The sequence below is a fragment of the Mytilus edulis genome, chromosome 1, assembly GCF_963676685.1.
Source record: "Mytilus edulis chromosome 1, xbMytEdul2.2, whole genome shotgun sequence".
Lineage (NCBI taxonomy): Eukaryota > Metazoa > Mollusca > Bivalvia > Mytilida > Mytilidae > Mytilus > Mytilus edulis.
This window is the reverse complement of record NC_092344.1, coordinates 7,849,241-7,877,171: the sequence shown is the minus strand read 5'-3', so window position 1 is coordinate 7,877,171 and position 27,931 is coordinate 7,849,241. Positions and strand designations below refer to the sequence as shown.

General features: G+C 32.5%; 1 protein-coding gene across 1 annotated transcript in view; it reads right to left on the bottom strand.

Moving 5' to 3' along the window:
• Nucleotides 1–27,931, bottom strand: part of LOC139506806 (uncharacterized) — a 117,992-nt gene that overhangs the window by 34,852 nt on the left and 55,209 nt on the right. The window contains exons 53-82 of the mRNA XM_071295554.1: nucleotides 25,599–25,762; nucleotides 25,172–25,333; nucleotides 24,131–24,343; nucleotides 23,418–23,460; nucleotides 21,918–22,084; nucleotides 19,341–19,514; nucleotides 18,548–18,763; nucleotides 18,147–18,189; nucleotides 17,527–17,690; nucleotides 16,456–16,605; nucleotides 13,290–13,499; nucleotides 11,498–11,540; nucleotides 11,054–11,217; nucleotides 10,568–10,741; nucleotides 10,128–10,337; nucleotides 9,859–9,901; nucleotides 9,318–9,481; nucleotides 8,689–8,856; nucleotides 8,159–8,368; nucleotides 7,658–7,700; nucleotides 7,062–7,234; nucleotides 5,494–5,658; nucleotides 3,982–4,191; nucleotides 3,569–3,611; nucleotides 3,087–3,250; nucleotides 2,655–2,837; nucleotides 1,782–2,000; nucleotides 1,439–1,481; nucleotides 783–946; nucleotides 348–515 (exon numbers count right to left, since the gene is read on the bottom strand). Of these exons, the coding sequence (XP_071151655.1) occupies nucleotides 348–515; nucleotides 783–946; nucleotides 1,439–1,481; nucleotides 1,782–2,000; nucleotides 2,655–2,837; nucleotides 3,087–3,250; nucleotides 3,569–3,611; nucleotides 3,982–4,191; nucleotides 5,494–5,658; nucleotides 7,062–7,234; nucleotides 7,658–7,700; nucleotides 8,159–8,368; nucleotides 8,689–8,856; nucleotides 9,318–9,481; nucleotides 9,859–9,901; nucleotides 10,128–10,337; nucleotides 10,568–10,741; nucleotides 11,054–11,217; nucleotides 11,498–11,540; nucleotides 13,290–13,499; nucleotides 16,456–16,605; nucleotides 17,527–17,690; nucleotides 18,147–18,189; nucleotides 18,548–18,763; nucleotides 19,341–19,514; nucleotides 21,918–22,084; nucleotides 23,418–23,460; nucleotides 24,131–24,343; nucleotides 25,172–25,333; nucleotides 25,599–25,762 (4,457 nt within the window). The remainder of the gene's footprint in view (nucleotides 1–347; nucleotides 516–782; nucleotides 947–1,438; nucleotides 1,482–1,781; nucleotides 2,001–2,654; nucleotides 2,838–3,086; nucleotides 3,251–3,568; nucleotides 3,612–3,981; nucleotides 4,192–5,493; nucleotides 5,659–7,061; nucleotides 7,235–7,657; nucleotides 7,701–8,158; nucleotides 8,369–8,688; nucleotides 8,857–9,317; nucleotides 9,482–9,858; nucleotides 9,902–10,127; nucleotides 10,338–10,567; nucleotides 10,742–11,053; nucleotides 11,218–11,497; nucleotides 11,541–13,289; nucleotides 13,500–16,455; nucleotides 16,606–17,526; nucleotides 17,691–18,146; nucleotides 18,190–18,547; nucleotides 18,764–19,340; nucleotides 19,515–21,917; nucleotides 22,085–23,417; nucleotides 23,461–24,130; nucleotides 24,344–25,171; nucleotides 25,334–25,598; nucleotides 25,763–27,931) is intronic.

Genomic DNA, 27,931 nt, shown 5'->3' with positions numbered 1-27,931 from the left:
TGCTATTGGAAACCCCAAATATCATTTCTATAAGAAAGTAAAATATAGGTGAACAATGCAATTAGATACTAACAGGTGCAGATCCAGGATTTTGAAAAAGAGGGGCCCCCTAGTTAGACAACGTTTGGACTGATGCTTGTAATAATTATATGCATTTATCTTATATGTAGCTCCATAAGGAGGGGCCGGGCCCCCTAAATCCGCCTCTGACTAAAGAATTAGTGAAAGTGTTGTTTAAATCAAGTCTAGTGGATAATATCGTTGAAAAATCAAATTATCAATGTATCTTATCAGATAAGCTGTGACTTCTATATTCTACGACCCCTAATATTACTCTGTTCACTAACTTGTTGTCCATCCATTGGTGCCAGTAGAATATAAGTCATCGCTTCTATCACATGGTGTGGCTAATAGGTAAAACGATACAAAAGCTTCATCCAAAAACCGAGAGGCATCATAGCGCGCCAAGTTTCCGGAGATATGATTATCAGCCTTAAACTGGGCTAAAGAAAGGTCTGAAAAAAGAAAATATGCAATAATGACATTCTTGCATTACCATATTTTGTGTTTGTATATGTATATGTGCATTTCTTAAATGAGCCTGCACTTACCATTTAAAAGGTCTTTGAAAGGTTTTATCCATTATTACAGTAAAAATAAAGAGCAAGAATAAAAGATCAATTCTCTTGAAATAAGTTTAAATTTACATATTTTATGGGGTATTTGATTGTGTTTCCATTGTAAGATAAATTAGAATTCTATATAATAATAAATTAACTTACTCTGATGAACAAATCCTGCTTCCCATGGGCATTGTTTTTTAGGCAGAAGGACATTTTGTGCTATCACATAATCTTGCTCACAAGCCTGGGCACTCTCGGTACAGACAGAAATGTTCATATCTATTAGGAAGGCATTTTCTGACTCAATATCATACACAGTAAACCTATAAATTAAATTCAATAAAATAAAATAAAAATCAAAAGGTATATAGTTACTATTAAATATACAGAAATACAAATACTTTTTACAGACACAATCCTAATTTCTTTCTTTCAAAATAAGGTCCTTTGTCTTTCGAAAGTTCCCAATGTAATACATGTCATGTTTGTGGAATAGTTTTGCACTGTTCCAACGTACAATTTTATTCATTATTATTTCTATACGATAAAAATCTTAAAGGCTCTTACACAACATTTGCAGTCACAAACATTAGACCTACATTTTGAACCCCAAACCATGAAACTTCTTTGGATCCCTGAAACTTCTTAACCACAACCAGTGTAGATTTATACTGCATTTTCTTAAAAACAAAGAAGACTATTAAGACTGAAACATCTTAAAAGATGACAGTTTATAATAGTATACACACAACAAGAAAATAAGGAAATCTAGAGTTTCAAGTTTTAACACAGCATTTTCTTTTCATATGACTTACTGTGTTTTGACTATTCCTCCCAAGGAGAAGTTTCTCTGTTCACCTAAAATAGATATTAAAAAAAGATTATGACACTGGTAACTCAAATGTCAACAACAAGTAACAAATAAGTTATTATTCTACTTATGAAAGTCATGGAAATAAGATGGTTTACTGCACTAGAAAAAGCAACAAAATGAAATTTATATGATTAATAATATTTGTCTAACTTTCATAGTATATAACATTCAATATATATTTATTTCTTAGGAATGATTTATCATTGCTTGCTGTAAGTGCAGTGGGAATATTTCTTGCATTTTCAGGAATATACTTAAAAGGGAATTTTTTATCAATAACCTACCAAAGGAATAGTCTACCATGGCCAGTTTGTACTGAAAGTTTTCAATTCCAACACTGATAACAAAATCACAAGGATCTAAGTTGACAACCACATGGAAAGGTCTACGAAACTTGGTTGAGTCAACACAACACTCGATTTCCGTACAACTTGATGTCACATGACATGTTATATCCGTGTAGCTGCTCGATAGATCCTGTATAGTGGTGTTCAGGCTACATTCTAAATAATATAATCACAATCATTTTAATATTTAACATAATATTTGAGATAAACTTGTCTGATATCTAATTCAAAACAATAATATATAAAATCAGTAATATTTTTTTCTATTTTCCTTATTGTTGAATTACAAGTATGGATTGTAGAATCAGAAATCAATATCATCTATTTATTAGTGCAATAACAGAAAGGGTAGAATCAGAAATCAATATCATCTATTTATTAGTGCAATAACAGAAAGGGGAACATCACATTGATTCAAACTTACATCTTAATTTTGCTACTTATATTTATCCACAACATGCACAGAAATCACATTAAATCATCTAGAAATATTGATTTTTAAAATTTTTTAAAATTAATACAATGAAATACAAACATAAAATTTTGATCTGTACAGTACTTTCATTTCTTTTTTAAATTAGAAATGCACTATTAGGTGACTTAATAAAAAAATCACAAGAATGTTTTATTTTTAAGATTATAGTGACACTGTTACCAATTATTCTTTACCACACGAAAACCACAACATCTCAAACATTAAAGGAACAATTCATTTTTCTTTTTTAATGAGAATGTACAGTAAAAAAAAATTTACGGTACAGGACTTATCTTCTGATTGGACTAAAAATTTGTTTTACTATTAACTCTTACCATCAATCCATCCACCAGCAAGAGATGAGTTAAACTTGGCACTGCTTCTACTACACTGAGACTGACTATCTTGTAAATAAGGAGACAGACCAGTTTGTTCATACAACAAATATTCTGCCCACATCGGCAAAGGGTCACCTATGGTCAATCCTTGATCTCCTTGCCATGTCTCAAATGAGAAATCTGTAATGAAATGGCACATGGTAAAAAAAATTACTTTTAACAATCAGAAATTGATATTTGCTAGTCAAAAGTTTTAGTTTAACAGTACTAATTTGAAAAACACAGTATATTCTATGACAATAATTTACCAAACATTTCCTGGATCATTATATACACTTTAATTTGATTGACATGATTTGGCATGTGAACATTTTGTATAGGTTTTCAATTACTAATATTTTGATACTCTAGTCTGAAAACTTGACTTACTTGGAATATGGTAGTCAGTTTTCCATTCACATATATCTTTAGGTAATCTGGTATTGTCAAACACTGTAGTGACCATATAACACGGCTGTCCATCCTCGTAACAGTAAGATATATTCATACTGACCAAGTACATACTCTCTCCTGGTATATCTTCTATCATGTAGCTAGAAAATATATAATGAGATGTCAAGAATTTATGCTTATGATTAAGCATTGGTATGCAAAGGTTACATTAGATGATATCTGAAGGTCACTTTACTGTTCTATAATATTTTAAATATGAATCTGTTCTTAGAATCCTGAATAACTTACGTCGTTTAAGATTCACAAAAGAAAAACAGACTTGTAAGAAAAAGAAGAAAAGTATTTGCAGACATGCAATATATAAAACATGATTTAACTTATAAAGTAGCAAAAAAAGGAAAAAAAAGAGGAAAAAGTATTGAAAAACAAAGATTGCCATAAATTAAGCCAACACTCACTCAATCATAACTGATCCAACAAGAGCAAACTGTTTCTTGGTTCCTAAAACAGATGTCAATTGTTTACTAATAATTACGCAAGACTCACTGCATAAACTTTTGTAAGTTACAGCTGAAATGTTTGATTCATAGCTTGTAATCCTTTGTAGTGAAATTGCATGTAATAAAGTTTAAAAACAAAAATGACAATTAAGGAACCATTTTCTTTTTCAGGATTTATCACTATCAATTCTATTGAAAAAAATATAATATGAATTTAACAATTCAAATTCAAATTTGAAAAAAAAAATGTGCCAAAAAAATGTTTAATGGTTTGTAAATCTGGAGACAATCTTACTCACTTTATTGAGCAGACGACTTAACTCTAAAATTAGCACTTTTTTTTTTCTATCAAATAAAAATCTGGTACCTACCTTCCATGTAATCGATCAAAGAAACATTTCTATTGAAACGTTCAATTCCAAGATACAATATTTGTTTACAGGGGTCAATATGTAGATACGTCCTGAATGACCTTGAGAGGAAGTCAATTTCAGTACAACATTCCACTGCAGTACAACCTGAGGTCAGGTGACATTTTGTGGAATCTGTAATGTTGGGTAAACTCATAGTCTTTGTACAACCTACAAAATGTATGAATAATAAATATATTTTGAAAGATATATTTTAATATAATATTTTGTTTTTCTCATTAGTTTTTAATTTCTGATTCTACAATCCATACTTGTAATTCAACAATAAGGAAAATAGAAAAAAATATAAGGAGTTAAGGTCATCCTGTTTACAAGAATCATGTATACAGTTGTATTTAATAGGCCTGGGAAAACCAAATTCTTTTATTATGTCTAAAAGTCTTGAGCTCCTTGATAATTGAAAGATTTTACTCTTTTTTCAAGTTTGCTGTGATATAACCATTTACTCTTAACCCTTTCGCCGATGAGTCCCGGTTTACCGGGATTCACGCTTCAGACAGCTGACGATGAGTCCCGTTTTACCGGGATCGGAATACCTCTTTTATATTTCCCGCTCAAAACAGTGCAAACATGAGTTATCTTTCTTTGAAGAATACCCGGATGAAAGTGTAAACATGGCCCTTCCTTTTGTTGAAAACCGTGTCAAAATCAGACGAAATTTACAGAATTTACGAGAATTTGAAATGAGGGAACATTTTTTTTGAAAGAATATGGAAGAATTGAAGCCAAACTAGTATACTTTTTTGACATAAAATGTCGTTTTATGTACATAACACTTGGAATAGACATCGTTCAGTGCGAGGAATTTGTACAGCCTCATAAAATTTTTCAAAATTATGCCGTTTTGGGTTAAAAAATTACGATTTGGGGTCTTAGAGCAGAATTTTGAGAATTTCACCTAGATAATGCCGAAAATTTGGAAATTTGAATATTTTATGGAGAATAAATTATCAAAAAATGAACAAAACTGTGAACATGATGTTTGTGAAAGAAATAAAATTATACACAAATAACTACAAACAAGTTTTTATTGACATTTATTATGAAGATCTCCCACTTGAGTAATAGTAGCCAGGGAAGCCATCGTCTCAGAGTAGCTTCTGTCTGGGCAGCAATCGGTGAAAGGGTTAACTTAAGTAGTTAGATATGGCAATGAATTTTAATCAAATTAAAAAAGAAAGCCATCAAAAAAATATTTTCGCACTACTTTTAACTATTTTCCTGATCTTAAGAGTTTTGTCTCATTTTACTTTCAGGGTCCCAACCCATATAGAGTTATACTAAACTATCCCCTTACTCATACCTAACCCTAACACTAGCCTTATCCCTAACCTAAACCAAACTGTTACATGACCCAAAGTACAGATACTTCTTAAGTTTAAGAAGGATGCCTTTTTTCTAGAATTAACAGCTTTTTTCAATATAAAAAAAGGTTTAAATTCAAACTCTCACCAAGATTCCATCCGTCTGTATATTGTAGACCAGTTTGTCCACATTGTTCTGTCTGTAAATAGGCAGCAATGTGAAGGTCATCCAGGAATGATGATGCTGCCCAGTCAGGTAGAACTTGTCCGTCAGGTATTCCATTGTCAGCATACCACTGGGTCTTGGAAAAACCTGAAAAAATATAGAAATAATTAACAAACCATACATGTACAAACTGATCACATGTAGTTAAAAGATTGGCAAACAAAAAATGGTTGAAGATCTTGTGACATTCACTGTAAATTCAAGTATATTCAAAATAAAGTGTTCCGTTGATTCCTAAGTGGGATGCTCACTTAACTTGCACAATCTATATATAGATTCACTGTCTGTAAACATTAGCAGTAAATATCATAACTTCAAAAGTCTTAAAACATACTGAAAAAAATAGTTGAAAATGGTGCATCTGTAACGGTTTATTTCTTCCTCTGTGATATTTTATCCTGAGGATAATTTGTCCCGGTAACTTTTTTCCAGGCATGGTATTTCACAGGTTGATTTTTTCCAGAGGAGTGAAAATCTATCTGTGTTATGCGGATAGTATGTACCGGTATATATTTGCCGTATTATATTTCACAGAACCGTGTGAAATAGAGTCCCATTAACTACTATGTAAGTTACTCACAATCAATATATACCTGACTATAATTATAAAATATTTCACAAAGGTAGACTAAATTTGCATAATTTATCAAAGGGAGGTAATTATGAGCAATTTATATTTTAAAGACATTAATATAATATATTTCTGAATCTATTTTATAGCGAAATTTTTATTTGGATCTTATTTTTTATATATTCATTTATATGAAAAGATGACTTACAACTTGATTTAATAAGACAGATAACATTTCACAGGTAAAAACTATCCAGCTGTTAAACATGTTATTGTTCCAATATATTGTTATGCTATGGTTTATCTGATTTCCATATAATCAACAACTACATCTCTGTCCTCAGACAAAACTATTTATATAGTTAAAAATATCATCATAATCAAATTCTTCTATTACTGTTAACAGTAGAAATATGCAACTATATTTCTACCTTACTTTTAAATTTATATTTGTACTGAGATCTGAAAACAACTCACTTTTACATGAATTTCACTAACCTTATTTAATCATGATATTATTTTCACAATTACGATCTTTGAAATTACTTCTGATTTTCTTCCCTATGTTTCATGATAATTTTCTTTTTAAAAGGATGATTTTGACTTGAATACATTTTTTTGTATTTCAGGAAATTTTTTCAAGGATAATTTGTAAAATTATTTCCCATTATAATATATATTTTTTAACAATTTCGCTTTATTTCAAATACACTATTATTATTTCATTGTATTTTTAAAGGATAATTTTTTTCTAATAACTATTCAATAAGTTAACTACCCAGATAGAATTTCACGGCAAAGGATAAAATATCCCAGGGAAATAGTTTCCTCCGGATAAAAAAATTACAACAACTACTGTGACATTTTTTCCTCCTGATCAAATTTCACCCGGATATAATTTTGCTTTACACATCCATACCTGAGGTTTTGAATCCTTGATCGTAGCTACATACTCTTTTAGGTAACTTGGTGTTCTCAAAGATTGTAAATGTGTTTTCCAGTGTACAGGTAGTACCTGATGTTTCATAGCAAAAATAGGCAATCACATTTAACAGATAATAACGTTCTGTGTAAAGATCTTCTATATTGTATCTGAAATAGAAATAATATGTGATTGATTGATTGATGGGTGTTTAACACCACTTTTCAGCACTATTGGCTTTATCGTGGCAGTCACTTCTTATTGGTGGACGGGCCAGGAGAGAACGACCACTTTTGGCAGGACTTGACTAGACTTGGGACAATTTGGAGCTTGACAGATGGTAAAGACACTTGTCAAATGTTTAGCACAATATGTTGCCCTCTATAAATTGTTTTTCATTTTACTGGGTTTAAGGGCTTCTGTCTCATTATGGTAAACAAACATTTCTCATCATTCATTTTTATTTCATGTTTAATCTTTCATTCCCTTCACATTTTTCCATAGAACAATATAAATTTACAGACAACATTACTATGTCTAACATATGTTAACTGTTTTTCTCACTTTTATTCATCAAAATAGCATGTACTTACTTGAGACGGACAATTCCTTGTAAACTGTAGTAATGGTCTTCTCCTACAAATACAAAAAATTAAACATGAAATTTAAAGTCATTTTAAAGAATTTTCACTGTATGTCCAACCTCCCCACCCACATAGGTCCAGTAAAGACAGGTTTTTAATTTATGCTGGATTTGGTTTACACAGTTTTCACTGTATCTATTGCAAAAAATCTGTGGGGTATTAACCTTGATAGAAAAAGACAATTTCATTATCACACCCTATTTACATGTAAATAAACCTATTCACATGTAACTTACCCTATTCACATGTAACTAAACCTATTCACATGTTACTTACCCTATTCACATGTAACTAACCTATTCACATGTTACTTACCCTATTCACATGTTACTTACCCTATTCACATGTAACTTACCATATTCCAATGTAACTTACCCTATTCAAATGTTATTTACCATATTTACCATATTCCAATGTAACTAACCCATACCATATTTAAAAGTAACTTACCATATTCAAAATCACTGAGTGTTCTGTTGTATCTAGCTCTCTCTATACTGATACTGAGCCTGTTTGAACAGGGATCCAGTAGAAGGGAGAATTCAATTGACCTCTGAATCAGATCATTCTCTATACAACCTTGAACACCTGTACACATAGTAGTTATGTGGCCACTGACTTTGTCTGATAAAGTTGGCAACGTCAGGTTAGCAGCACAATCTGAAAAAAGAAAAGAATGCATAAAAGACCTAATTGCTATTTTGATATCTGCGACACTTCATTGGGGAAAATTGTGACATTTGAACAACTGATGTCATATTACAACAAATTTAGCTAATTAACTCATTTAAAATGGTTGTGTACAATTAAATGATTATTACAACTTTTTTAAACAGTAATAACTTATTGCAAAAATAAGATAAAATGTCTTCAGGTTCTAATGCAAATCTCCCATTGAAAACATTTTCTGCAGAAGGAGATCTCTAATTTAAAGTTTCAACAGCTGACAGCTATTTAATAAGATTAGCATTGTTTTATACCTTGTGTCCATGATTCATTGTTATACAGGGCACCAGTTCGGTTACACATTTCCTCCTGCATGAATGGTGCCAGGTTGGTATCCTCCATAAACTGTAGTAACAAGTTTGGTGTCAAGGGATCAGTAGGTCCATGGTTTCTGTTTATCAAATATGTGTATAGTGAAAAACCTGAAATTTAAAAAAAAATGTTTTTTCATCTAAAATCATCATAATTTATTGTATTCATAGTGACATATAAAACAAAAGTTATGTTTAGTTTATATTTGAGCTTAACAGTATAAAGAGAATAATAATACATTGTCTTGGATCATAAAATGAATTTGTACTTGGTACAAAACAGGAAAAAAAGCCTCACATTTCTACCTGTTTCTAAGCAACACAAAAATTTATATTTTAAGACAATGTATGATCATTCTGTTATTTTTTTTATATTCTAAAATGAAAGAAAAAAAGTGAACTAAAACAAGGTACATAAAAATTTATCAAATATTTCATGAAATGAAAGTTTTTAATTAATCAATATTAATCTAATCTTGTTGATATGCAGAAACTATATAAATACTAACCAGATATATGGAAATCAGAGCTCCAATCACATTGTTTCTTAGATAGACAATATAAATACTTACCAGATATATGGAAATCAGCACTCCAATCACATTGTTTCTTAGATAGAAGGACTTTGTCCATTAGTATGTTGGCTGCTTTAACGGGTCCAGCTGATTCATAGGATAATGTCAGATTCAATGAAACTAAAAACTGTCTGGACTCATATAGATTCTCTATTACAAAGCTGTAGAGAAAAAAAATCGTTGTTACCTTGTATTTTACATTTTTTTTTGTCTATTCAAACAGAACCATGAAAGAAGTACTTATATATGAATTTTGTTCAGTCAGGTTGTTTTCTCATAGATATTTACCTCATTCATATGGAGTATTTAAAACAGTTATTCTACTTTAATAAAACATATAAACAAACCATACAATTATAATAAATTATGAGGTTATTGTGATCACTATAGTTCCCAATCTCTGACCACTGTAGCTACTAAAAAGTATTATTTTTAACAATAACATTTAAATCCAAGCATTGCAACCATATAACACATAAAGGTCATATTTAAGAAATATACCATTTTATCCTTTGATATAAGTGAGTAGAATACTTACTCCATTGTTAACAAACCAAACAGGTCCATACTTTGTACAACTCCTGTAAATTGAGACAGACATTGTTAGTTCGACTCAGCTATTTAGCAAAGAACTGATATTAACATCAGTAAATATTGGGAATGTCAAATAAATAGATTTTTAAATGAATAAAGCTCAAATTGCAAGATAAAATGAAGAAACGAGAAAGAATATGTCCATGATTTTTTTTTAATTCAACATTATTGAAATCTTAAAATTAATTTTAAATACCCCTATCTAGAACTTACCCCACTGGTAGTCATGGAAGGGAACTTTGAACTCCAGTTTTTCAATCCTGACTGACAGTTCAAAGTTACACGAGTCAATTTCAAGCTCTGTCTCCATTGTTGTACCAAGCAGACCAACGTCATGACAACACCTGACAAAGCTACAGGTGGCGGGTATGTAACACTTCATCATAGACGAGGGTAAGTTTTCCAAGTTAGAAGCTGAGCATTCTGTAATGTAAATAGTATATCATGGAATGTTTAAATAATTAACCATTAACATTTAAGCTTATCTACTGTTATCAATGGACAAGAATATTTTGAAGTAATTTTTTCTGAGTTACCAAGACTGTGAAATATTAAAACAATTTACACATTTTCAGGTCATTTGCTTTATGAAATAGAAAATTAAAAACCATGATTTTTCTAATAAAACACTTCAGTTTATGCCAAAAACCTACCATCTTTCCATCCATTAATGGCTCCTGTGTATGGTGAATTGTATCCCTGACACGGTGTGTCTGCCTGGTAAGGTCCAACATATAGAGCCTCTGTCAGTTTGGCTATGTCTACGGGGAACAGCTGGGCATCAGATGTTAGGTTCATCTCACTTCTCCATTCAGACTCAGAGAAGTCTGTAAGACAGTAATTATAAAATTGGTTTCAAAATATCATATTTCTCATTTCAAACTTTTACACTAGCATTACCAAATTTTCAAGTTTCCCTCGCTATCGAAAAATATTATCATATCTTAGGTCTACTGTCATACCTGTATATAAAGGTAGATATCAGAGACCACAGAAAACTGACCTCATATTAAAGAGAGGTGAGCTTTGAATTGAGGTTCCAAATACAAAGGTATTACACTGGTCTAGACCTAATATATTAATAAATTGGCCAAAGACCAATTTGACAGACCCTGTCATGGTATTAGTTAACATCTTACTTGGATCTCTGAAGCCTGTTTTCCACTGACATGGCTTTTTATGCAGAATAGAACTATGGAAAATCATTGATTCTAATTCACATGGCGCTGATGACTCGTAGCAGATACTGACATTCATGTCAACAAGGTATTGGAAGTTGTTGGTCAGATCGTATATCACATAACTGGAATAAAGATTAAAAATACACAGAATCTCATCGTAAAATATACATTTTTAATATCTTTACAAGAAAATTTAATAATGGTGAACAATCAATAAATTTAAACAAAACAAAATAATTATTAAATTTTATACCCCATAAAAGATCTGATTTCAAAAAATTACTTCTTTCACTAGTAACAGTTTACTGTATTTAATTATAAACTTTTGCAAAAATCTGTTTATAATAATAAAGGTCAGTCACTTTGGTTATAAAAAATATTATTTTGATTTTAGATACTCACTCTACTCTAACAACATTTTCCATGTAAAACTGCTGTAGACCTCCTGTAAGGGATAAAAATATTATACATCAAGACTATATACATTGTTTACTTAAGATAAATGAATGTTTACAATTTTTTTTACTGGAAACCCTTCAATTGTCTCCTTGCATTGAAGTAAAGTATATGTTGTATTATAAAATTGAATAATATCATTTTCTAAATTTCAGCCTGGTCAACCTACTTTTTAGAAGCTTATTGGTTATTTATCCAATTTGTTCAATTCTACAATTTGCATGCATGACAATTTTTCAATTTAAAGTTTAGCAAACAATAATTTAACTTACTAAAATCAAAAATATTAATTTCTTCTGCAAAATTTTATTTTAATTACATAAATTTACAGATTGAGTTCTATATAACATATAAATTTCATTTTCATTTTGGTTCTTGTGTCTTAATATTAAAGCAAACCAGATGCTCCACAGGGTGCAGCTTTATACGACCGCAGAGGTCAAACCCTGAACAGTTGGGGCAAGTATGGACACAACATTCAAGCTTGATACAGCTCTGAATTTGGATTGTGATTAAATAGTTGACACAGAATGAATGTGGTCTAAGAACTTAAACTTAAAAACTTAAAAATTTTAAATTGGACATTTACCTATTATGGTCCAATATCCAAAATCTAAATACATGGTTAGATTCAGCATATCAAAGAACCCCAAGAATTCAATTTTGGATGAAATCAAATAAAGTTCAATTTTGGACCCTTTTGACCTCAATGTGGACCAATTTGATAACCGGGCCCAAATATCAAAAATCTAAATACATGGTTAGATTCAGCATATATCAAAGAACCCCAAGAATTCAATTTTTATTGAAATCAAACAAAGTTTAATTTTGGACCCAGATTTAGACCAACTTGAAAACTGGGCATATAATCAAAAATCTAAATACATGATTAGATTCAGCATATCAAAGAACCCCAAGGATTCAATTTTTGTTGAAATCAAACAAAGTTTAATTTTGGACCCCGATTTGGACCAACTTGAAAACTGGGCCCATAATCAAAAATCTAAGTACATGTTTAGATTCAGCATAATAAAGAACCCCAAGAATTCAATTTTTGTTGAAATCAAACAAAGTTTAATTTTGGACCCCAATTTGGACCAACTGGAAAACTGGGCCCATAATCAAAAATCTAAGTACAAGTTTAGATTCAGCATACCAAAGAACCCCAAGAATTCAATTTTTGTTAAAATCAAACTAAGTTTAATTTTGGACCCTTTGGACCTTAATGTAGACCAATTTGAAAACAGGACCAAAAATTAAGAATCTACATACACGGTTAGATTTGGCATATCAAAGAACCCCAATTATTCAATTTTTGATGAAATCAAGCAAAGTTTAATTTTGGACCCTTTGGGCCCCTAATTCCTAAACTGTTGGGACCAAAACTCCCAAAATCAATCCCAACCTTCCTTTTATGGTCATAAACCTTGTGTTTAAATTTCATAGATTTTTATTTACTTATAGTAAAAAGTTATTGTGTGAAAACCAAGAAAAATGCTTATTTGGGCCCTTTTTTTGGCCCCTAATTCCTAAACTGTTGGGACCAAAACTCCCAAAATCAATGCCAACCTTCCTTTTGTGGTCATAAACCTTGTGTTTAAATTTCAGATTTCTTTTTACTTAAACTAAAGTTATAGTGCGAAAACCAATGTGTCTTCAGACGACAACGACGACGACGCTTAAGTCATACCAATATACGACCACAAAATTTTTTTGCAGTCATATAAAAATTACTTACCAAAGCTGAAGTCATACAAACTTCTATTGTACTTCAGATAATCAATCTTCAGAGACAAACTTTGGTCACATGGGTCCAGAAGAAGGTTCACATCAATGTTACGGTTCAGTACCTCCGTATACACACAGCAGGTAACACCAGTACAACTACTGGTCACTTGACAGGTTACATTGTCATGGAGCATTGGCTTGTCCACATTCAACGCACAACCTATAATTATATTTTCAAAACAGTGTTAATTTTCTCTACCATTGTTTAGAAGTCAACAATGCAAAACTGTACAGTTGAGCATAACACAAAAAAGAAACTGTTATAAAGTATAGCTTTCATAAAACTATTTAACATAAAACAATTTCAAATAAAGTATAAACATTTTTTTTAGCATCTTATCATCAGTATAGAAGTTTTACCTTTTTGGGTATTTAGTTAAATTGTCTTGTGTATGACCCTAGATCTGTTTACGAATAACCTTTTTACGTCATGCAACAATCACTTTTTAATCATGACGATAAATGTTTTCAATTGTGATGCAACATTTTAAAGGAACTTGTGTGGTCTTAAAAATGGCAAACAAAGGAGTAGGTCCAGTAAGACCTCATTTTGGCCCCAAAATATAGCAGTTTTACAAAATTGTTAAAATGTAAACGTTTAGTTATTTATTGTACAATAGAATGCTTCTGCTACATAAATATATGTTGTTTTTGACAATATAATGCACATATATTTTCTACATTAGAAATTGCCTGTACCAAGTCAGGAATACGACAGTTGTTATCCATTCGTTTGATGTGCTTGGACTTTTGATTTTCCTTTTTGAATTTTCCTCGGAGTTCAGTATTTTTGTGTTTTTACTTTATATATCAGGTACTAGCACCATTAAGTCATGCTAAATTAATGAAATCTTCACAATTCTAGCATTTTAGTTAAATTTTAGACAGTTTTCGTGTGAAACGAAGGTGGCCGCATTCGTGTTCATCCTTAATATTGAAATGTAAGTTGTATTTTATGATAATACATAACATATATAAAGGTTGAGGATGAACACAGATGCGGCCACTTTCATTTAAAAAAAAAATCATCTGAAAAGTGACATTTTTCGGCATATTTGGTAGATTTTTCATATTTGAGCTTGAATCGGGTTGTTTTTAATGACTAAATCAGTTAAAATCTTTCACATAAATTAATTGATTCAAATGAAATAGACACTTAAGTGTTTAAAAAGTGGTCAAAATCTTTCGTAAGATGAACCTGAAATTTGAGGCCAAAATCGGTCCTTACCGGACCTACTCCTTTGCATACAAGTGTAAATACGTCTATTCAAAAAAAGGAGCTCAAAGCATTGGTTTTTTTTATTCTGTATCACAGCATAAGAATTTCAGTTCAATAATGTATGAAAGATTTATTTTGAGAAAGTATCAATCTAGATTATATCAATGCTAATGAGTCAGCAAATCCTACTGGTTTGTGAACAGCTTGTATAAAATACATGGAACATAAACACAATCAAACATCAAGGAATCAAAATTTTAAATTGCAGTTGTTCATCCCAAGGTTACTACCCTGTGATTGACAGCCTGGTGATGCTTTGGTACACCGTGGTTCCTTCATGTACTTACCTCCTGATTGACAGCCTGGTGATGCTATGGTACACTGTGGTTCCTTCCTGTACTTACCTCCTGATTGCCAGCCTGGTGATGCTATGGTACACTGTGGTTCCTGCATGTATTTACCTCCTGATTGCCAGCCTGGTGATGCTATGGTACACTGTGGTTCCTTCATGTACTTACCTCCTGATTGCCAGCCTTGTGATGCTATGGTACACTGCAGTTCCTTCATGTACTTACCACCTCCTGATTGCCAGCCTGGTGATGCTATGGTACACTTCGGTTCCTTCGTGTACTTACCTCCTGATTGCCAGACTGGTGATGCTATGGTACACTGTGGTTCCTTCATGAACTTACCTCCTGATTGCCAGCCTGGTGATGCTATGGTACACTGTGGTTCCTTCATGTACTTACCTCCTGATTGCAAGCCTGGTGATGCTATGGTACACTGCAGTTCCTTCATGTACTTACCACCTCCTGATTGCCAGCCTGGTGATGCTATGGTACACTGTGGTTCCTGCATGTACTTACCTCCTGATTGCCAGCCTGGTGATGCTATGGTACACTGTGGTTCCTTCATGTACTCACCTCCTGATTGCCAGCCTTGTGATGCTTTGGTACACCGTGGTTCCTTCATATACTTACCTCCTGATTGCCAGCCTTGTGATGCTTTGGTACACCGTGGTTCCTTCATGTACTTACCTCCTGATTGACAGCCTTGTGATGCTATGGTACACCGTGATTCCTTCCTGTACATACTTCCTGATTGCCAGCCTGGTGATGCTATGGTACGCTGTGGTTCCTTCATGTACTTACCTACTGATTGCCAGCCTGGTGATGCTATGGTACACTGTGGTTCCTGCATGTACTTACCTCCTGTTTGCCAGCCTGGTGATGCTATGGTACACTATGGTTCCTTCATGTACTTACCTCCTGATTGCCAGCCTGGTGATGCTATGGTACACTGTGGTTCCTGCATGTACTTACCTCCTGATTGCCAGCCTGGTGATGCTATGGTACACTGCGGTTTCTTCGTGTACTTACCTCCTGATAGCCAGCCTGGTGATGCTATGGTACACTGTGGTTCCTTCATGTACTCACCTCCTGATTGCCAGCCTTGTGATGCTTTGGTACACCGTGGTTCCTTCATATACTTACCTCCTGATTGCCAGCCTTGTGATGCTTTGGTACACCGTGGTTCCTTCATGTACTTACCTCCTGATTGACAGCCTTGTGATGCTATGGTACACCGTGATTCCTTCCTTTACATACTTCCTGTGATTGACAGCCTGGTGATGCTATGGTACGCTGTGGTTCCTTCATGTACTTACCTACTGATTGCCAGCCTGGTGATGCTATGGTACACTGTGGTTCCTGCATGTACTTACTTCCTGTTTGCCAGCCTGGTGATGCTATGGTACACTGTGGTTCCTTCATGTACTTACCTCCTGATTGCCAGCCTGGTGATGCTATGGTACACTGTGGTTCTTTTGTGTACTTACCACCTCCTGATTGCCAGCCTGGTGATGCTATGGTACACTGCGGTTCCTTCGTGTACTTACCTCCTGATTGCCAGCCTGGTGATGCTATGGTACACTGCGGTTCCTGCATGTACTTGGCTATGTTTAGATCACTCATGAGAAGAGAAGCAGCATATTCTGGTAGTGGGTTTGATAATCCTTTACTAGCTTTCCAGTCGGTCAGTGAAAATCCTGCAAATATAATTTTTATATGAGTAAAAGGAGATGTAGTCAAGTATCCATAGGACTTAAGGATTGCGATTGAAGCTTTTTAGAAAGAACCCCTCCCCCTTTTGCATGTAAATAATATCCCTAAATTGTAATGCAATTTTTATGTAATCACAGTTATTCCATTCATAATGAGCTTTTATTCACAGAAAGCAGACATTTAACTAATGCACCACATTAATATATGTGATAATCAACATTTATATATAATTATGTTAACAAAGTTAAAAACTAAAATATCAACAAGTACAAATCTCATCATGACCTTTCAGATAACCTTCTTGTATATGTATAGACACTAGAGTGGCTAATGGAAAAAACAAGGATTAGGTGCAACAATTCACGACACAAAATCAGTACACACACTAAAAAAACAAGGATAAGGTGTAACAATTCATGACACAAAATTAGTACACACACTAAAAAAACAAGGATTAGGTGCAACAATTCATGACACAAAATTGGTACACACACTAAAAAACAAGGATAAGGTGTAACAATTCATGACACAAAATTAGTACACACACTAAAAAAACAAAAACAAAGGTACAGTGCTTTTATTGCTATTGTAACAGACATTTTCTTATAATTGGTAAACGTCTTAACTTAGTTTAGTGTGGTAATTACATAACAGTATATTCGACGTCGCTACTTAGCGACTGTATTGTGATCTTATGTAGTTTAGTTATGTGAAGAGGTTCTTCATTATTTCAATAGAATGTGTGTCAAAGCTTTTCATATTCTTTAAAGTAACATTGAGGCCTACAACATTGAATTTGAACTTTAACTAACCTTACTGTAAATTTGAAGGCCGCCTTTAGTACCTTAGTTCAATTTTTTTATTGTAAATATGAGGCATTTCAAAAATTGCAGCTGATAGATTACCTGGAATGGCAAACTGGCCATTAGATGTACATGTAGGTTTGTCTAACTTAAGACTACTTGCTACTACTCTCTGTACAGCACAATCATCATTGGCCTCTAAACATACACTGAGTGTTACTGACAACAAGTATGAACCATCTATTGGCAATTCCTCTATTTGGTAGCTGAAATTTACACAAATTCATAATGTAACCTCACTCCATTAAACCCATTTTGTAACAAAAATTCTGATATTTTTTATATTTATTTGAACAGTCCTGGGAATACTTTAAAGTATGGTATCCATTATGAAACAGTAATATAAGTAGTATATTGAAAACCTGTATAGTTACTGATATTACTTGAACTGCTTTTAGTGTTATTTTGACATTGTGAAGGGAACTTGTATATCACTACTAAAACTTAGTCAATAATGGACTTGATAACTCCCCCCCCCCTTTTCCCGCTTATGACCAGTATTGAATAAAATTATACAATGATAATCCAAAGACTTTATTTAAAGTTCTATGCATTTATGATATTATAATCAACTGTTTGTGTCTGATGTCGAAATGTTTGCTGCAATTTAATTCTTTTTTGCAGATTTTGAATATGTTATTTTTACTAAAAGTAAGACTCACTCCATTTTGAAGACACCATTTATGTAGAACTTATCTTGTGTACCTGAAATAAATCAAGAAACATCATTTATATATACAGGAGATATCATCTCTTTACTTAACTGTAAAAAGAAAGTACATTTATAAAAGGAATAATAGCATATATATATATATATAGTTGATAAAAAAAGCTCTCTAAAAATAGAATGTTTGACAAAGTTTGTATGGATGGAAAGTTTTATAATGAAACACACTATGACTTATGAATTATTCATTAACAGAAATTTTCTGATAGTTCATATGCATATATGTTCTTTTTCATTTTATTTTTCAATTATTCATCAATTTCATTATTAGGATAATATGTTTTATTTATTATTCATTTACGACGTTAATCTTTTTCTTTCCACAATTGAACTCACCAAACTTGTAGGTCAAAAGATTCTGTTCATATTCCAGACCTTCAATGCCGACAGTCAATTTGTATTTACAAGCATCAACAGATATTTTGTACAAGAAGGACCTTCCAATGACAGAGGCATCTACACAACACTGGAACCCTGTACAATCTGGTAACGTATAACATGTTGTCTCTGTTGGTTTAATATATTCCAGTGTCAAGGACTGAGTTGTACAACCTATAAACAATATAAAGCAGAATTTACAATCCACAGTCTCACTGTATCCATTTTCTGTATCAGAAAAGGATTATGGGTAATTTCCTTGAACATACACCAAATATAAAAATACTGTTATACCTTTGTAGAGGATGTTGTTAACCCATTAAAAAAGTTTGATGTACACTAATGAAAACATTACTTAAAATCCATGTTTTTGAAATGGTAAATTGAAAACTTCTTATTTTAACTTTTTTTTCTAATATTCATATTGATTATATAGATTTTTCTCTTTTTACCTCAATTTAAGACTTTTAAACATCTTTGCAATATTAAAGAACACACACAGGAAAACATTGTAGTGTACTTTTATTTGTCCTATCCAAAAATAAATTGCATAAAAAATTGCTTATATGATATATGGGTATTGTTTATACTTGCATCACTATTTGATGAATTACAAATGGCAGTGAACCAATGCCTGTTTTATCTTCAATATGATAGAATCTCTAAAGTGGATACCTAGAGTATGCAGGGTTGTTACAATGTAATTACAACAGTCTTCACATAATATTTGATAAGAGGAAATTGCTTTTACCTTTCATCCATCCATCGTAAGTGGTACCGAATGGTGAAGACAGTCTGTTACATGAGGGCTCCAGAAGATACTGTGACACACTGGCTGTATTCAAAACCTGCTGTACAAAGTAGCTAGGAAGTGTGGTCACTCCAACTAGATGGTATGTCTGTCTCATTGCTTCCAAAGAGAATCCTAAAATAAAAGTAACAATAGAATAGACTGCATACAAATGGCTTATTTTGTACTTCATTACAGAATGCCATTAGTTGATTACTCCCTGGATCCTTGTTCTTTACCAATAATAGAGGGCTGTCAAGTGTGTAACATGATACCACAACAATTTGTCAACCAGAAACCTGGCCGTGTGATCATAAAAATAGGGATATGATTATTGTATTCAGGCTCAGAAGTCAACCAATTAAAATACAGAATTTGGTGTTCCAATCACAAATGTTGTTCTCTGATTACTGAGTAAAGTTTTATGACCGTAAGCCCTGTAAAATCAAATGTAAACATTCTACTAGGCTTAACCAAATAAAGAACCTTAGTGAGCACGCTCACATACCCCACGTCCCCACATTGTCATTGAAGAAATTAAATAAGTATAAGAAAAAAAAATTGTATAAGAAAAAATACTGAATAATAATTTCCTGTCAATATACACATCTACTTAGTATGTCCTTATTATCTACAAAATTTCATGAAATTCTGTTGTGTGTTTTCAGAGGAGTTGAGATGACAAACTGTTGCAGAAGTACATTGAAGCAAATAAGTTCAAAGGGGCATAACTCCTAGAAAAAAAATTGAATCGTAATTTCCTGTTGATATGCACATCTACGTAGTATGTCCTTATTCTCTACAAAGTTTCATGAAATTCTGTTGTGTGGTTTCAGAGGAGTTGAGATGACAAACTGTTGAAGTAGTACCTTAAAGCAAATAAGTTCAAAGAGGTGTAACTCCTAGAAAAAAAATTGAATCGTGATTTCCTGTCGGTATGCACATCTACATAGTATGTCCTTATTATCTGAAAAGGTTTCATGAAATTCTGTTATGTAGTTTCAGAGGAGTTGCGATGACAAACTGTTGCAGTAGTACATTGAAGCAAATAAGTTCAAAGGGGCGTAACTCCTAGAAATAAAATTGAATCGTAATTTCCTGTCGATATGCACAACTACATAATATGTCCTTTTCATATAAAAAGATTTCGTGAAATTCTGTTGTGTGGTTTGAGAGGAGTTGTGATGACAAACTGTTGCAGTAGAACATTAAAGTAAATAAGTTCAAAGGGGCGGAACTCCTAGAAAAAAAATTGAATCGCAATTTCCCGTCGATATGCACAACTACATAGTATGTCCTTATTATCTGAAATTCTGTTGTGTGGTTTGAGAGGAGTTGCGATGACAAGAAACAGGACTGACGAACGGGTCAAAAACATTATACCCTCCGCAACTTCGTTGCGTGGGTTATAATAATGGTACAGTGGTGTAAGTAATCATGCTTTGCAGATGAACAACACTGATGTTTCCACAACAAACATTTGGGGGACAGGGTATATCAATGATGGACTTTAAGAATATGATGTATATACAAGAGGCTGTCACAACGACAGCAAACTGGATTTATTAACATTTATTTGTGTCCTGGCAATATCACAAGAACCATTACTGATGAATGGTGAAAGTGAAAATCGTCAATATCAAATTTGACCTCCATTTTGTCATCAGTATCAACATATTAAAATTTGAAAAGCTTTGATTGAATGGTTCATGAGTAAATGCAACAACGTGAATGGAAACACCATTTTACGATCTTTCAAGAACCATAACTCCTGAACGGTAAAAGTCAAAATCGTCATTATTCAACTTGACCTCTATTTTGTCATCAGTAACAACATATTAAAATTTCAAAAGCTTTGGTTGAATGGTTCATGAGAAAATGCACGGACACGACGGGAAACACCATTTTTCAATCTTTCAAGAACCATAACTCCTGAACGGTAAAAGTTAAAATCGTCATTATTAAACTTGACCTCCATTTTGTCATCAGTAACAGCATATTAAAATTTCGGAAGCTTTGGTAGAACAGTTCATGCATAAATGCACGGACACGACTGGAAACTCCATTTTTCAATCTTTCAAGAACCACAACTCCTGAACGGTAAAATTCAAAATCGCCATTATTGAACTTGACCTTCGTAGTTGTCAGTATTAATAACATATTAAAATTTTAAAAGCTTTGGTTGAACGGTTCATGAGTTAATGCACGGACAACATTTGATTGCCGCCCACCCGCCCGCCTGCTGTACATCACCAAATCAATAACCGACATTTTTGTCACAAAAATCAGGTTAAAAATGAATCAAGTACATGTAATACAAAATGTTTTCAAATAATTGAAAATGGAGGTATTACCTTTTGTAAATTTTGCTGGAAAATGACTAATTTCTCAAGTCTAGAAAAAAGTCTGAGCCATTTCAGTTTAGATGTCAGAGTGACACCATTTTTGCTGTTGATAAATTAAAATCATGATTGATTGCTAGATAACATACATACAAATACATTGTGTACACTGTAAGGCATATCTTCCTTAACATACCTGTAACTACAAAGTCACTGGAGAAATCACACGTTTTCTTGTGCAGTAAAGTGTTGACAAAAATGTTTACGGGTCCAACTTCACATGCTCCTGATGACTCGAAACATACACTCAAGTTCATATTTACTAGGTACATATTCTCAATTGGTAAGTTGTTGATGGTAAAGCTATAAATGTTCAAAAAGTAAAGAATACATTTGATATTTTTTAATAGAACACTTATTCCAATGATTTATATACAAAAAAAATCTAATCTTTTGGAAATATTTGCTCATCTTTCAAAAGATCTATAAAGTATTTAAGAGTGACAAATTTAATGTATTGAAATTTTTTTAAATCTTTAATAAGAAGGGGGAAAAAAATCAGGTTTTTGCAAGGCTAACGCTACCAGGCGACTAGGGCGAAGAAGTCGCTTTCCCCGACCCCCAAAAGTGAAAACAAGTCGTCCTGTTGTTTACGATACTCACTTTCAGTCGCTTTCGTCATCCGACATTTTCAATTTTTTCCAATTTGATGAAACATCATTTTTTTTATTGATAATTAAAGAAATTCAGATATAAACGATTAATTTTCGTAAGAAAAGAGGTTGAAGCATTGTCTTAACAGTGTGTAGCAGGTTATTTAATAAAAAGACAACTTTTTATAACTTCATGCACTTCCTGTGCTTGTTACTTGAAAACGTACATCAACCTAACTTTCGGCAGCAAAATAAGTTTGTTACTTCATTTAAACGTGATAAAAGTTGTCTCCAGTAAATGTTTATTCCATTTATTGCATTAAAAACATCATGTCCCTTTCCAAATAGCTTGTCAAACATCGTTTATTTTTGTAAATTTTCTTGCATTCGTCCGCCATTGACCGTTTCTAACTACGGATCGGAATCGGACCAGCTATGACCGAAATCCATATTTTTACAATAATAACTACGGATGCATGGATGGAACAGCAGACAGAAGAATATTGATCCCAAAACGGAAAATTACGCATTCCACACGCATTAACAGACTTTTGGTTACATCTAATTGATTAGTGTATATAATTCCATATAATTTATATGGATTGTTTCAAAATATTGATTAAATAATCATAATTTCTTTACTTTTTTGACAAAAAAATAATGTTTTTAGTGCTAGATATTTAGTTAGTAGTTTCTCACAAGAACCTAAACTCAAACAACTTGGAATCTGAACTATTACTTTAATTGTATACTCAGGTATGAATTGAACAATATAAAAAGAACATTATTTACATATGACCTTTTATACTATAGTAAAATCCAAGCATTGTAGCGCAGCGCGGGAAGGAGCACTTCTCTTTCAAATCTCACCACTTCTCCCTATCAGTTTCAGAAAGAGAAGTCACTTCTCCCTATGATTCTGAAGTAGTGTGAGCCCTGTTTTGATATCATATCAGCAAGTTTATCTATTTGGTCTTTCACCAGGTATCTATTCAAATACATCATGATATAATTACAACATGGGGAGGAAAAGAACAACTTACTCCATTCTTACAACTCCTCTCAACCAAACTTGCCACAAATCACCTAAAATTAAACAGGAAGAGCATATATCAAAACAATGTCATAACAAACACTTTTGGTACACCTTTTATACAATAAACTCATAAAAAAGCGACTGCACAAAAATCTTTTATGTTTCAGTAAATGTAATTTTACACAATATATATTGTTTGCTGTTTGGATATTATATTAATTCTTAAAACTAACAGCACAAATTATTAGCTACAGGTTAGCGAGACTAGTTGCAGGTATATCTACTTTGTGGATCTACTGGTAAAGACTATACTTCATACTATTTCAGAAATTATAATATCATTGAAATCAAAACAAAACTACTACATTTATAAGGTTATATTCTTAAAATGACTAGGAACCACTGTCAAGATTCATCATTCCTTAAAAAGAATTTCCTTTAATTCACCGTTTCAGAATTTAATGCATTCTGGGTAGTATTTTTAAAAGTGTACACCAAAACATTGTGATTGGTTAAAAACATCCTAAACAATGGAAATTCAACCAATGGTGTGAAGATATTAACATTTTGAGGTACAAGCAATGAGATTACCCATAGTCCTTTAGATTCTGAAATATTGAATTATGTAACTGTTTTAAGACATTCAGTTAAAATTAAAGATGTAATAACAGTTATTTTGGATTTCTTCCAGTATTAAATCCTTTTGCCCTACATTCTTACCATATTGTTTTTCCAGTAGACCGACATTGAAGTTCATTTTTTCTATCTGTACCATCATACGAGCATGACAAGGGTCTATATCTACAGCAGCATGGAAACTCCTGCCAAGTCTTGGTGAGAAAATACTACAGTCTATAGCGGTACAATGTGGCTGAAGAGTACAATTTGCTTCAGGAGAAATGTCTGGTAGATCTACCATACCAAATGCACATTCTGAAAATAATACTATGGATTTCAACATAATTTTCAAAACATTTGCTTTGATGACAGTTGAACCTTAAGTTTTAAAATTATTACTACAATGTTCAAATAAACAATTTAAACAATTTTTTGTTTGAAGAACTTATCTTTTTCAACAGAATAAACCCAAAAAGGGTTGTTCAGTTGCAATATTCTGCAAACCTGGGACAAGCATTTTTCTTAAGAAAATTGTATTTCTTTATGACATGAAAAAGACATTTAGGCATTACAGTCAATTATCTCAACATATTACTTAATTTTATAACGAAGCAATTCACAGAAATTTGAAGTTCGCTTTTCAAGTTTTTTGCATTATCTTGCAAAAAGAAATTATAAAACAAAACAAAAAGTGTAGAAATTCATTCCCATGGCTTTTTCCATCTAAACATCAAATGTTAGAAGTGAGTATAACAGTAACATATTTTTCTCTCTATCATAAATTTACAGTCGGAGTCATTGACTACAACGTTACCAAATAACGGGATATTTGAAATGTTTTAGTTTTGAACATTTTAGAGTATTGCATTAGAATAGGAATAACTGAAGAGTTGCCTGTCAATTAGGGATTTGATAGTGGCAAATATTCGTTTTACTGACTCGTTTTACTACGTGTCGTCAGTAAAACTGCATTTGCGGCCTTCACATCTAGTACTGTTATTCCTTAAACATTATACACAAACCAAGCAAATAGTGTGAAATAGAAGCTCTTGATACATTTCAAACCAAGTGACTTATTTATTAAGGGGACATAACTCTGATATACCATGTCAGATTCTTATGGAAACATGTGTATGCACTTACCATCATTCCAGCCGTTACTACTGGCATTAACTACAGTAAAACTAGTAGGTTCATAGAACTTGACAATGTCAAGGACTTCTTCAAGGTCATCTAGGGTATCACCTGTCAGGGGTGTGGCATCTGTATATCCAGTTGTGGAAAGCCAGCTGGTATAACTAAATCCTAAACAAAATAAAGATGTCACTGATGAGCTTCATGTTTTTGCATCAGGGTTGAGGGATATCATTCATTGAATATATGTCATTGTTAAATGGTTAAACAGTACTGAAGAAAGTTACCTTTCTTTAAACTCAGAATACAATTTGCTTAAAATTGAAAATGTTGCTTGTGTCAAAATTTAAAAGATTCAACTGTTTCATGTCAAGGAAAATACTCAATATGATTTCTTTTCCATTAAACATCCCATGAAATAAAACTTGTTAGTTACCTGGCTGTGCAAAATCTGTCTGTGTATCACATGTATGTTTAGGTAACAATGTATTCTGGAAAATTTGTGACACAAACTGACAATCTTGACCACTACTCCAACAGATGCTGACCGTCATGTTGACCACATACATTCCACTGTACATTAGATCATCCACAGAGAAACTATAAAAACAAATCAGTAATTATCTTTAATACCAAAACAATAATGGCAGAAATATACATAAAATTAAAAAACGTCTAGATAATAGAATTTTGTAGTAAGTCCATCATGCCTTCAACACAACTGTCATTCTGATAAGACTTTGATAATGGCATTATGTCCATCGAAAAAAATACAATTAGTAGCCTTTTAGTGAAATACACCATTTTTCAAGCTTAGTTTATAAAACTATGTGAAAAAAAATATGTGTACTACAAAAAAGCACTATATATATATGCCAAGTAAAAAAATTATAAAGATAAAAAAAAAAAAGTATCCTAAAATGTTTTGTGAAACATTCTAGTAAATAAAGAGATCTCTATCCTAGAAAAGAATTCACAAAACAAAAAAATTATTTAAAATACTTTTCATAATATCATAATGCAAAATTTAGGTTAATTTTATATTCCTTGTAATCAGCAGTCTGAAAAAGAAGACATTAAAATAAACATTTTTCTCCAATTATCTCTTGAAAAATTAGGAGACAATTCATTTTTATTAATAGTTTTTAAATCATGTTTTTGTTTTTATTTTTTCAGGAAAGAATGAGGAATATGTAATGTTCTATGTGACACTGTCCTCTGATACTGTACAGAGGAATATGTAATGTTCTATGTGACACTGTCCTCTGATACTGTACAGAGGAATATGTAATGTTCTATGTGACACTGTCCTCTGATACTGTACAGAGGAATATGTAATGTTCTATGTGACACTGTCCTCTGATACTGTACAGAGGAATATGTAATGTTCTATGTGACACTGTCCTCTGATACTGTACAGAGGAATATGTAATGTTCTATGTGACACTGTCCTCTGATACTGTACAGAGGAATATGTAATGTTCTATGTGACACTGTCCTCTGATACTGTACAGAGGAATATGTAATGTTCTATGTGACACTGTCCTCTGATACTGTACAGAGGAATATGTAATGTTCTATGTGACACTGTCCTCTGATACTGTACAGAGGAATATGTAATGTTCTATGTGACACTGTCCTCTCATACTGTAATGTTCTATGTGACACTGTCCTCTGATACTGTACAGAGGAATATGTAATGTTCTATGTGACACTGTCCTCTGATACTGTACAGAGGAATATGTAATGTTCTATGTGACACTGTCCTCTGATACTGTACAGAGGAATATGTAATGTTCTATGTGACACTGTCCTCTGATACTGTACAGAGGAATATGTAATGTTCTATGTGACACTGTCCTCTGATACTGTACAGAGGAATATGTAATGTTCTATGTGACACTGTCCTCTGATACTGTAATGTTCTATGTGACACTGTCCTCTGATACTGTCCTCTGATACTGTAATGTTCTATGTGACACTGTCCTCTGATACTGTACGAAACATAAATTCTATAGTGAAATTAAACAAGATTCAGTTTGATGAAGGAGCGGACTTTAACTCTGGAGATGGTGTGTTTGTATCACCTGTATCTGGCTTAGACAACACTTACATATAGCGGAAAAAGTACAGATACAGAACCCAGAGTTGATAATGCAGTAAAAGCTAAGCAAATTATTTTAAACTACTCTGTTTGTAATTTGCAGGGTAAACAAAAATGAACACGCTTATGGGCAAATTAATTCATATGGTTTGAAATTTAACGACAAAAGTGGTATGAATTAATATTATCAAGACTGTATAGAACCTTGTATTTGAATGACTGCATGGGTTTTAGAATAAATATTTAGCCTTGTATATTTTTTAAGTGCATATTTCAAAACTATTACAACATGAGTGGAAGATATTTTATATATGATGAGCAGTCTTCCTAAAAAAAACCAAAAAACTCATACCTGTCAACCTGTGACGATGAAAATGCAGGTCATGACCTGCATTGAAGAATGAAATCTCAGGTCATAACATGTACGACTTTTTCGAGCTGAATTTCAGTATTTAGGGGACATATTTCTTATAATTTAAATCAAAGTTTCCAAAACATGTTCACTTGGTTAAGTAATTTAAATTTAATTTTATTACTAGTAATTATTATTTCATTGCGCTTTTGATGAATTGGTGTATCATCTGTTATTGATATTTCTACAAAAGACCTCTAATGTATTTCAACCTCATACATCAACTGTAAGATGTATTCTACATATTCTACAG